Source organism: Gymnogyps californianus, chromosome 18 (assembly GCF_018139145.2).
Source record: "Gymnogyps californianus isolate 813 chromosome 18, ASM1813914v2, whole genome shotgun sequence".
Classification (NCBI taxonomy): Eukaryota; Metazoa; Chordata; class Aves; order Accipitriformes; family Cathartidae; genus Gymnogyps; species Gymnogyps californianus.
The window spans coordinates 12401146-12413730 of NC_059488.1; the positions used below are offsets into that span (position 1 = coordinate 12401146).

The 12585-nt window shown below is 46.9% G+C and overlaps 1 protein-coding gene across 6 annotated transcripts in view; it reads left to right on the plus strand.

Moving 5' to 3' along the window:
- Positions 1-12585, plus strand: part of MVB12B (multivesicular body subunit 12B) — a 65483-nt gene that overhangs the window by 32283 nt on the left and 20615 nt on the right. For 5 of the 6 annotated variants that reach the window (XM_050907659.1, XM_050907658.1, XM_050907662.1 and 2 more), the window contains 2 exons: positions 3724-3821; positions 11408-11675. In XM_050907659.1, coding sequence (XP_050763616.1) covers positions 3724-3821; positions 11408-11613 — 304 coding nt within the window. In that variant the 3' untranslated portion in view covers positions 11614-11675. Of the gene's footprint in view, positions 1-3723; positions 3822-11407; positions 11676-12585 lie in introns of those variants that run through there. The other variant, XM_050907657.1, reaches the window with a different exon arrangement.

The following is a 12585-nucleotide window of genomic DNA, read 5'->3' on the forward strand; positions in this document are numbered from 1 at the left end:
GCGGAATGGGGAAAAGATTCTTGTGCTCACAGGTGAGCGGTTGGTGAAGGGTTAAAGTAGTAATTGTTTAAATCTTTTAGGCTTTCCTCCCAGTTCTGTGATAATTTGATGAAGAACTTCACCCTAATTAAATATTCAAATTAGGAATAAGTGTCAATATGGCTTCCCATTGCCTGGAATGATGATTAATTGTATTCAAAACTCTAGTGGCCGCTGTAATCTAAACCAAACCGTTGTTCTTGATTATTTCTGCAACACATTTACCATGTTTTTGTTTTAAAATTTAAACTAGTAATTGATTTGCCATATGCTGCAGAGCTGCACATACTTTCACGATATGTGTTTAGGAACTTGGGGACTTTGTAATTGGGATTTTCTTGCTTTTCAATGGCAGCCTCTTTTTTTTTTTTTTTTTTTTTTTGTCTTCTACAATGCAAAATGATTTGGCTTTCACAACGCATAAGGAAAATGCATTATGCAATCAACTTAGTAGGTATAAGTTATATTGATCCTGGCCAAAGTTTGCATTAATTTAAAATAAATTAGACTTTGTTTCCCATTTTTCCCTACAATGTCATGCTTTTTAAAAAAGGGAAGGGGGAAGGGGAGAGCTGATCTCCTTCTAGTAGTCACTACCCTCCGTCTTGTGGTCTTGCAACTAAACATTCTCCTTGGAGAGACCTGGCTCTCCTCGGTGCAGCTCGGTGGGAGCGATGAAATGCCCATGCATCAGAAATGGAAAGTGGCGATGGAGCGGGGGGCGCGGGCTGTTGTTTCCAAACGCCCTCGTAACAGCCTGCGTTCAAGCGCCCCGGTGCCGGCAGACCGGTGTCGGCAGCGGCCGAACTGGCACTTTCAGCTCACGAGCCCCACGAGCGGTTGCAGGAGCGCCTGCCCGCTGAGAGCAGGTCTGAAGGTGCGCACCCCCATGCATAGCCTTTGTAATTCCCCCTGCCACGAGGGAATACCTCGGTGTGTCTTTTAACGTTGATATGTCTGAAATGGAGAGCAAATGGGATACCCTGCGGAGTTAGGTAGCGAGGTCTGGATACGTCATTTTCTGCCGCCGTATTCATGCATGTGTGGTCAGAGTCCCTTGGACGGCGAGCGATTCATTTTAATTACATGCATGGAACGTGCGCACCGCTTCAGCATATGGCGCTCGCGAAACCTGGTGCTTGCGTGAGCTGCCAGGCACACTGGTAGCGGCTGGGGACTTGGTTCAGAAAGTCTTTTGCAAACTAAGGATTCAGAGCTTTACTGGAAGGCTGCGGCGTGCGTTCGTGGAGCTGACAGCTCCTTCGTGGTGCTTACGCAGTGCCTGCCATGAGCCAGCTGTGGGACCGTCTCTGCAGTCCTCTGGCTGAAGGGACGCTCGTCACCTCCCTTGCAGCCTGCGCTGGTCCGGCCGGCTTGGTGGTGGGTTGTGGAACAGGGCTGTCCAGAGGGAAGAGGGTCAGTCTCTCCTGCAGCAGAAGCTGGCAGAAACTTTTAAAATACTCTGCTCAGAAATGGGCCTTTTAAGTAGATTTGTTTTGTTTACTTCCAAAACAATTCCTGCTGTTTTGTTTAGGGTGAAGAAAGCAATCCCCGTACAAGCAAGAGAAATTCAAAAGTCTTTCTGTTAGCTGTTTTGGTGCCTCGGAAAGTATTTTTGGATACTGCTATTAAAAAACAAATGAAAAGCGTGTAATGCCTACAGGCAATGGTCTTCTGTTTTAAAGTGTGTTCATGACAAACCTGCCTCTGCTCACAAAGAGTCTCATATGGATTGTGTTTTAAACAGCAAACTGTTAGCCAAATTCGAAAATATTTTCACATCATCTTTTTTTGGTTAGAAATAGCTTTGGGAAGCACAAGCAAACTCTAACTGATGTTTGCTTTTTCTTATTTTATCCATGCTGTTCACCATCAGCTGCATCAAGGGCTAAAAATACATAGTTCTTCACAAAATGTGTCCCCTTTTTAAAGGCAGATAATTTCCAGATGATTTGCTCGATAGATAAAACCTGCTAGCTGAGAACGTGGATTTGATGCTCTGCTGGAGAATACACAGGGCCCTTTCTCGCAGATAGGGCGTTTGCGAGAGGATGCAAAGGCTGCCTTGTTTTTCTGTCAGGAGGGCGATGCCAAGGGTCTTGCTGTGTCCAGTAGCTCTCGCTCGTGTGAAATGGTAGCTGCTGCCTCTGCCTTATGCTACACTAAGCCTCTCTGTGAAGAGGGAGCATCTTCATTACGTGTTGCAATGCAGTCCAGAAGATTAATGATAACATTTTATAAATATTCACACAGACCTGGGATCAGCGTTAGAAAAATACAGATTTGAATTAAAAGGGAAAAGGCCGAATCTCTCATCAAAGCATAGAAATCTGTGGGCTATCAATAATGGTTACTAGCAAAAAGCCTTTTCTCACAGCAGACTTCTCAGTGGAGCTCCGTGGCCCGCCGGGTGGCCGCGCTGGCCGGTCGGGGTGGCAGCGTGACGGCAGAGGCAGAGCTGTGTCCGCTGCAGTGAGCAGCCTCACTCGTGCTCTCCCAAGCCCCAGTGCTCCTGTGCCTGGGCAGTTTTCCTGGGCTGTGTCCCGCTGGGTCCGGGGAGCTGGTGCTGGCCGTTTGCGCCCTGCCCGAAGGGCTGTCGGGTCCATCCTGGGTGCCAGAGGCTGGTGCAGAGCAGCTCCGGGCTCCGGCAGCTTCGTGTGCAGCCCCTGCTCCGGCCCGAGGGCCTGACGAGAGCAGGGCTTGCTGGGTGTCGCATCCTGCCCTCCCACACCACGTGTTCCTGGGAAGGTCGCCCACCTCATCTTCTAGCCTGTGTCCAGGCTTGCCGTGTGCTGGATTTTCCTTTTAATAAGCTCTGAGCCACTGAAAATAGTTTCAACTTCACTTCCATGAGCTCTGTTTTCTCCTATTTATAGGAAGGTTTAATGGAAGATGTAAAAATATCTCTCTACTGCAGGAATGCTGGGCAGAGCGTTGTTAGGAGGGAGGGCGTCGCGCACTGCTGCAGCTAGAGAGGTGACGAGTGAAGTTTGGCTTCCCTTTTCTCAGGGGCTGGTGTGGGGAGCTCAGCGTGTGCATCACCCCCTGCCTCGGGGAGCATGGGAGCGTGCAGCAGGCTCTGGGTATTTGGAGCAGGCCTTTTAGTCATCAAGAGAGTTTCAAAGATCTTATTTATGAATGTACTCAGAAGTTTTGCACGCAAATAAATCCAAAGCACTTGCTGTTAGTGCTTTCTGTCTTGAAGGAAATGCAATTGAGTCCCGCAGGGTGTTCAGGCACACTCTTGATGCCTTATGTTGAGACTTGTGTTTGCAGGGGGGAGGCCGTGCTCGCCAGCCACCACGCAGGCTGTCCCTGGGCGCTGGCTCACGAGGAGCTGCCGTGTCCTGCCGGAGGGTGGATGGCCGCCTCGGTAGCGCTTCGGTTGTTGACACAGTCCGGTGTTCAGCGGGGCAGAGGGGGCTGCACCAGGGTGTAGACGGTCTCGCTCACAGCTGGACTGGGGAGCAGGTAAAGCAGCTGAACCACCCTTGGTTGTAACGGCTGAATCACCGCCTCGGTCTCCTCCTGGTGTTTGCGGCCCACTCCGGCTTTTATAAGCAATGTTAAAATTGATGTTTGCTGCTTAACCTGACCGGAATCGTCAGGCAAGAGCGAGCTCACGGCAGCAGTATGTTCCGCTCTGTAGTAACGTCATCTCCGTTTCCCATCTCTCTTCCTTAGGCATATCTCGCTGACACTCCCTGCCAGCTTTCGAGGGAAAAGTCACAGCACTCGCCTGGACTTGGAGCACCAGCACTCAAATTTGTATGCCATATCAGGTAAGCTGGCGCACACAATGGTTTCTCTGCTCTTCTGTGTAATCAGAAGTGTAACCAAGCAAAGCAGCCCTGCTTGTGCAAACAGCCAGGTGTGTGGTACCCATGCAACATATGTCCAGCTTTTCCTCAGTGCCGTTTAAGTGTCGAGAGCAGAAGAGGTGCAGGGAGACCCCAGAAAATGCCCAGGCACATGTGTTTGCTGGCAGCAAATGTTACTGATCACTGGGGAGATCGCAGCCCTCAGGGAGGGATGCTGCTGCCCGCAGAGGTGCTAGATGAGAGCTCTGATGGAAAGCAACACTGACAGAAACTTTGCTCTCATCTTTTTCATGATCTTCACAGGTGAGTCATAAGAGACGACATCTCTGCCCGTTTCACACGAAGCTTTGTCCTGCCTAGCAAGGATGAGTTTTGTACACACTGTTCTTTGCTACACTCAACATACACGTTAAAAGCAGATGAGATCTTTACTTTTTCCCATTTCTGTATTCTGAATACTGGCACTGCATAGATTTGTTTCCCCAGTATTAGGGCAAATTGGAAATCAGATGTTAGGATATGGGGGGGGTCTGCATTATTTTTAAGAAGCATGCGTTTGCACATGCACGCTTGGTCTCCCTAGCTGCAGCTTTCTCTCTGTTCACCATTCCAGGCTAGCATACAAGTGCTAGAGCTAGTGATAGTTTCCAGATGTCAATGTGGAAAAAACCTGCCAATGAATAATTTAGCTGATATTTATTTTTAACTAGTACTAGTCTGCAGGGAAAGTGTGTCTTTAAATAGAGTGGTGAGGATCAAGCCCCTTCCTTCACCCATGCAGGTACAGGTACTTGTTACTGTGCTTCAGGACCACACAGTGGGTTCCGTTTGGAGCTGGGGTCCCCGTGGGCTGTCCCTGACAGCTCTGCTCCTCTGGAGGAGGTCCTGCCTTTAAGTGCTCGCTTTCTTGAAGGAGGAGTGAGCTAAAAAGGAGCGTGGCCTGGTTCTCGGAGCCCAGGAAGAAATGCTTCTGGGAGTGAGAGGCAGGGATGCTTTTACAGAGTTGTACCTCGTGGAGTCTGTCACTCCTGGACGTGCTGAGAGCTGTGTGGTCTGGAAGCTATTTGTGAACCACAGCAAAAGGACTTTTGGTTCTGCAAACCAAAGAAAAATGTTGGGCGCAGCTGTGGCACAACAGTGCGTTTCACCTGCCTCTTCTCTTATGGGGCTGGCTCATATTCTGTGCTTCAGCTGAGTAGTGCTGGGGTGCAAGAGAGTTTTCCTTAGAATTATTTTTTTTGGAGTAATACTACACCTGAACAAATATTGTGATAGGCATGGTAGAATCACACTTAGCCACAGTTTTCTCTTTGTTATGTCATTTTTGCAAGAGGAGAAAAATACCGGCTGTAAACCTGACTCTGTCAAAACCTAATGAAAGTACAGTCCCTTCCTCTGGCTGAAGGAGACTTTCAGGACAGTTTGGAAACCCAGAAAAAGCAGCAGTGGATTCAGTGGGCTGTACAATAGGTAGTGCTCGTGCATAATCAGGGAAGAGAAGATGGCAAAAATGTGCCATTCACAGGTTCTTGCTATTAATAGTGAGTGACAATTCTAACATGGGAACATGGCATTAATTCATGTACCATAATCAAAGGGTTATTTAAAAGGTAATCTCTGACTGAAACTGCAGCTTCGGGTTCCTAAATAGATGGAATATAACAATTGCATAATTCTTGTCAGTACTCGTTTTTCTTGTTACTCTCCTGCCCTAATAGATTTAGAAATGTAAGGGAAGGCGTGTCCTTGTGTTCACGTGAGAGACAGCCCTGCATGGAGAATGGAAAGCTGTGCTTTCTCTCCTGAGAAAGCATCAAATGCACAAACAGCAAGGCAGCAACTCTGCATGAATGTTACTGAGAACAACCCTGCTCTAGGACTTCCCGGGGACTGCCTCTGCTTGCAGTGCAACCTGGAAAGATGACCTATTTTGCAAAGAACCTGAATACTTTACCAGATAATTATAGGCAAAGCACAAAACAGGCCTGCAAAACTGGCCATGGCATTAGTCCTCCACGTTTGCACGAGCACATTTCAGTCAAAGTACATAACTCTTTTTTTTTTTTCTTTCCCCCCAACTGCACGTTCTCCTCCAGACACATTGTTATACAAGTAGTTGTGCATACATGTGCTGTAATGGCTATTGCAGCTGTGAATCGTTTCTGAAGAAAGGGTCTTGTCATGTGAAACATCCTGTGCATTGGCAGGGATCTTCATGCATAACTCCTGACCACTCCTGTCTTTTCAGCAGCTGTGATGAGGTGCTGTGACAATTCCCTTTGCGTGCTTAAACATTGCCGAGGTAGATTAGCCCCCAGACGCGCTGTGGAAACCATTCTGAAGTTTCCCGTTACATCGGTGTAGTTTGCAGGCAGTCCGTTTTATCTGCGCTGCAATGCGAGTGCCTCGCTGCAGTGCCATGGCAACGGGAAATTTATTAACGTGCTTCCACTGTCGTCCCTAATTGCTCTGCCGGGATGTGGTTTGCCGCGGTGGGGTCCTGGCTGCGGCGTGCTGCGGGGCCCGTGGCGCCGGGGGAGATGCGGGCACGTGGAAGACGTGCGGGCTGTGGTGGCGAGCGGCCGGCGTGGCGGTGAGGTGACCCGGGGCTCTGGCAGGTGCAGGATGCTCTCCGGCCGTGCGCGTGGACAGGCCTGCGGGCTCCCTCTCTTGGCTCTCAGCAAAATGGAAGGTTTCCCGGTGCTGGTGCAGGGAAACAAAAGCCGTTATGAACAGTCTCTTGCCTTCCAGTTTTGGTATCACCTCAGTCTGAATTCTTGGGGTGGGGACAGGATGGGGTATTTAGGAAGGGAGGGCTGTAAAGGAGGGTGAAACTCAGAGTTGCGGCATGGTCTCGGTTCTCTGTCTGTAGACACCCAAGATTTTCTCAGTAGTCAACGAAAACAACACTTCCAACTGGGGTTCAGCCTGTTCTATGGAAGGTGAAATGAATTTTGGCTGTTGCGACTACTCTATCTGAAAATACATTTTGGCAGAAATGGCCATATCTCCACTGGAATTGTCCTGTTACTCCTTGGGGTGTGTAATGCAATTATCACAAAGCTGGAGTCAAGGAAAAAATGTAGTGAACTCTTGAAAGTAGTAATTGCAGTCTAACCGGCCTTTTGTTGTTTGCAGTCTTGGCAATGAAACATTGGGTGACCAGAAAGTTACTGTACAAAGTCCTCTTTGTACAGTAAACTAAGGAATCAGTCTTTGACAGGGTGCATATAGGAAACCATTACCCGGACCTCGCAGCGGGAGCCTGCCACGTGCCGCTGCAGCACAGCGCTGCTGTCTGTGCTTACACTTGCACTGCTGGCATCGTCCTCCACGCCCGGCAGACTCCCTGGTCCCACCCTGTGCCATGTGCCCGAGACCAAAAGGCAGAATTACTTCTAAGTTTGATCTGCAAAAGGTCTCTGGGTGCTGCTGGGAGCGTGGTGCTGAGGAGCTGACAGGTTTAATATGCATGTTCGAATGGGCAGCTGCTGGAAGAAGAATGCCTTGCTGCACACAGACCTGTCGACAGACACTGCTCAGTATTTCACAGCGTAGTCTTTCTTCATGGCCTTCAGCTTAATTAAGATGTTGTTGTGACTACATACTGCCTTCATTTCAGACTTCAGCATCTTCTGGCTGCATATTGCTTTGGCTTATCAGAACCACAAGGACAGTGAGGGAGAGAGGGAGCCCTCTCAGGCAGCCACAGATAATAACGTACAGGGAAAATTCCTGAATGAAGTGAAAAATTATTTATAATAATGGTACTCAAATAGAAGGGAAATAAGTCACTCTAAGGGTATATAAATTTTTATGATAGTGTATAAACAGCCATAGCTTGCCTTGTCTCCCATCTATCCCTGCAGAGAATGAGGGCAACATCTAGCATAAAGAAAAATATAATAAGAAAACGAAGAAATGAATGGGAAGAGCTGGAGGATTGATCACTTGGTGTATTTGTATATCCTGATGTAAAAGGTGCTGCTGACAGGTGGCCAGGTTTCTTCTGTATAAAACCATGTGTGTGCTGTCAGGGTGGTGTGAGCAGCCTTGTTTCGATTGATGAATTGCCTGCTTTCTTGATTAAACCTTCCGTCACTTAAGAAACAAAAAGCCTGTGTTTGGATGGCAGAGTGGGACATGTCAAAAAAATCTGTCTGCTTTACCTTTGTGCAGATGTTGGGCACAGACTGTAACATGTATTATTAAAATGAATGTGGCATTTACTGTGCATTATTTCTTTCCTGGGAGAAAGGACCTGTAAATTATATGCTAATAATAAGCTTTAACCCTTTCAGAAACCAAGAGATTTAGGAGTGCAAATATTCCTGCAGGCCTCACTAATTGGATGGGCTCTAATACCACTGTAGCTCTCTGAAGTTAATAAACAGCGTGTTTCAGACCAGTATGCTGATGCCTTTTGGGAATCTTGCCTCCCATAAGTTTTCTGCTGTGTAAGTGCCACTGAAACGTAAACCTTTCGAATTGAAAACCTTCCATTAAAAGCCCCCTTCAAATTCTGATTACAGGCGAAAGCTGTCTCCTGCCTGGGGACGAGGCCGGCAGCGGAGAGGTTGCACAGCCAGCCATGCAGGACCTCCTCCCCGGGGGGACAGCGCTCTGCCGTCGAAGCCGGCAGAGCCTCCCCGCACCCGCACCAGCTCTAACCTTTGATTTCACTTTCAGAATCGCTTCAGCCTGCCAGTTTGAGACGTACTCAACCGACTCGTCTCAGGAAAAGGATTAGGGATAGAAAAAAAGCTTAACACACCTTGCAGAGCACATGGCAGGATGTTGCGTTGGAAACTAGTGACTGAGTTTGCAAAATGAGATTTTTACGGTCTCAGCTGTGGTTTCTGGGAGCTCACGAGCTGGTCCAAGCTGTGTGCCTCCCCATAGTGTGGGTTTTCTCTGCTAAAGTCAGGTGGGCAAAGCCATCGCTGGCTTTGGTGTGTGACCCTGCACACTGCTGAGTGGGGCTGTCTTTTTTTTTTTTGCCCTGAAATTTTACTATAGGCATCTTTGGCATCATGTTGCAGATAGATATGTTTGTTGTTTGTGGCACACAAATTTATGTAATTTGAATATAGGACAGTTAGTAGTCGTACCTTCTCTTGACCTTTTTCTCACTGTCAAGCCAGAAATTGCGTTGCAGGCAGTCTATCAGATACTTCCACACAGCCCCATCAGAATGTGTGCACAAAGTAATTAAAGCCTCTTTGTACCAATTTTGTGCATGAAACAAGTGTGTGAACTTCCAGATACTGCTGCAACTGTCATCTCGTAGCCAGAAACCTAACTTCAGTTGTATAAACCTATCTCCAAGGATTTTTGTTCTAGCAGAAACCTGGAGATAACAAGATGATCAGAGTTAGCCTTGGATAGGACTGAGTTTCAGTTTTTGGACACTTAAATATGGAAACTGCGCTGAAAAAGCGACAGAACAAAAGCAGAACATACTTTGATGTATGTTTGTTGATAGTATTTTCAAATAATACTTGCCAGCTGTCAGCCCAAAACAACTAAAACATTTGTGCAAGTACTTAAAGAAATAGTTGATGTTAGCTTGACATACTGATGCGCCATCCATAAGTTTGGTACCTCAAGTCACGTTAACCCATAGAAATAAAACAGAATCCAGAAGCACCTATTATTTATACTGTATAAAAGTTAACTGAGTTGTTTTTTACAATACGCTCAACAATCTCATACCATTTGCGGAGTTGTGGGTTCAGTTACAGATCCTGCAGAAAGTGCTGTGGAGCAGCAGTCAGGGCTCTGCGCAGAGCCCGTCTTAGAGCTGCGCCTGCCAGAGCTCGGCCCTGAGCAGGGACAGCAGAGCTCGTCACCCCGTAGAGCCTGTGACTGAAGCGTTTGTGCCGTCTGCCTGCAGCATTGCAGGCTGCTCCTGCGTGGAGCTCCATGCCATTCAAACACCGCTTCTCGCTTTTCTTGAATCCTTTCTTTACATTCAGACTATCCATGAATATGGCTGCTGTTTTCTGAAAATGCCAGCATTCTTCAGTTTTGCTGATACTGAACTGAAGGTGAAGGTTTTCATTCTCTTTCAAAGGAAAAGTGCCATGTGCTCTGGGTTGGAGCTTAGATGTCACATCCTGAAACATGTCACATGCTTTATCTACTGATAAAGCAACATCCATGGTTGTGAACAAGGCTGCAATATTTGCCATAATTTGCTTAGGAGCGGCAGGTTTTCAGAGCAGTTATTTGATGCAGCGATGCCTTTGCATGTATTTCTTTTCTTAAAAGTACTATTTTGTGATTGTCTTTAACCACATTATCAACACAGTTACTTGTGTGAAGTATTTTTCTCAGAGAAACTGGACTGAGCACCAAGGAGGGGAAGCACAGCCAGTTGCCAGCTTGGTGTTGGCTGGTGCGGGTTTGCCAGCTCACCGTAAAGGAGGATGTTTTTGTGGGCAGCTCTTACAGGTGGCACTTTTTCCACATCTCTAATTTGTTTATTTTGGAATCATGCACCAATATTTATTACCTTAATATTTACCTTAGGTAAATATTTACCTAAATGGGGTTTTTATTATTATATTTTATATAAATATTTCTTTATTATATTTAAATATTTATTTACCTCTTCCAGACACTTTATAGAAAGGTCAGAACAAACTTTGTGATCTGATCAGGTAGCAGGATGGTTTTGTTGCGGTACCTGGTGGGCCGTAGGGAGTGACTTGTGACAGGCAAGTGGTTGAAGCGGTTGCCGTCGTGAAGTGGGACAGTTGGGCTGCAGTTGTAGAGGGAAACGTTTGCAAGCGTGGGTTCCAGTCAGAGTTCCATCTGCTCGGTCACCCAGGCAAACTTGCCCAGCATGAGGTCATTCTGAAGTAGCGGGAGAGTCCCCTGGGGCCGGGTCCCTGTTGGGGAGGGGCAGGGGGGCTCAGTCCCGTGGAGCCTGGCTGGGGCAGCGAGGGCGAGGCGAGCCGGGGTCCATCCACAGCACGGCTGTGGGAAGAGCGGGGTGCTCCTGTAGGAAATACAGAGAGAGTTGGTGTTCATTCCACGCCGGTTTATAATCCAGGTCTCTGGAGGCAGCAGAGAGAGTGAAAACTGATGTTAATGATCTGGAAAAACATCAAAGCCGGTGGATTCCTGAAAAGGAAACCAAGTTGCTTTTCTGTATTGGATAATGCAGATCTTGGCAGGAGGGAGTTGTAATTTGTCTGGGTAGCTTTGTTGGAAGCATTTATTTCACACGCTGCTCTTATGGCAGCAGTTTGCTTCCAGATTCCTCTTTCCTTTCTGGAGCTCAGTCGATTTATTCAGCGTGGCTGTGAGTTTTGCTCCGAAATGCCAGCGCGTGGCCGTGGAGGCTGGCTGGAGCCCTGCGGCAGCCGCCGCTGCGGGGGCCAGGCTGGCTGCGTTGGGTGCTGGCAGCTTTGTTCTTCCGCTGCTCGGCAATGGACTCAGGAATGCCTTGTTGCATGTACTCCCCCCGCCTTCTTTTTTCCTTTTCTTTTTTTTTTTTCTTTTTTTTTTTTTTTTTAAATGACAAAACTCTCTTTCAGAGGTCTTTCTAGATGAAGAAATGGAAGAAAAATTAAAGATTTCGTCACATTTCAGTGCCCATATGTCAACTTCTTTCTTGTTGCAAAATGTCAGGTTATCTATGCCACAACTGCCACTTACTTCTCTTCAATGTACATTTTCTTTTAAAAGATACTGTATCTTTTATCTGTATGTAATGAGGACAGACGTTTTAATCAGAGGTTAGTCATTTATTTTTGCAAACTATTGTTTTGCTTCATCATTTTTGCAGATAATTAAATGGTTCACTTGGCACAGTGTGTCTGCTTTATTAAAACAGGTAATTTTGAAAAAAAGGAAGATGCTATTTTTTGGATCACTGCACAAGAATTGCCTTTATCTTCATCTTCCAGCATAGTTTCTGGTGGTTTTGAGATACCCTCCTATGTTCAAGTGTTTTAGTACACTCCGCTCTCTAAAGGGGGAGGCCCTGTGCTACATTTTACTGTTGATCCCGATTCCCACGTGTATGTTCTTTGCGCTTCTTAAGAATAGAAGTGGAACTAAATTTATTTTTTGTGACACTGAATTTTAATCAGGATGGTCCAAAAACCAGACAAGTTGTGACACAAGCTTTATTCTGCATTGAAACCTCTTTACTGAGGCTGAGATTAAAGTCAGCCTGTTCTTTGCCCTATTGCAATTTCCAGTCTTTGGACTGAGACCTGGATAATCTTCAAAATATAGAAGGCTCTATTAATATCCAGCAGTTCAGGGAGACTGAAGTCTCATGTAAAATGCTGCAGCTGTGTATTTCAGAAGGGAAATGTGTTACTTAATACAACATTTAATGAGATTCAAAAAAGTGTATTTCTTATTAAATTAGCTCATCCGTGGTATACAGATTCTTTGCGTGCTTGCTGCTGCAGTGTACCGCCCCGTGTTATTAGTGCTGCGCTCAGGCAGGCTTGGCCCAAACGGTGAAAGATGAAGCCGCGAGTTCTCCCGCCTGTGTAATTTCTCAGACATGTGATTTTCTGATTAACCTGCTGTCGTCCGAAGTGGCGTTCTTTATCTTCATCATCCCACTTTTGCGTACTTGTACAAGAGTGTGACAGCTCTGGCTGTGGTGCTGCTCTTTCTCTTGCATTAGCCTCAGCTGTCCCACGAAGCTGCAGGCTGGCGTGGGAAGTCTTGCCTTCTCCTGCGGTAACGTGCC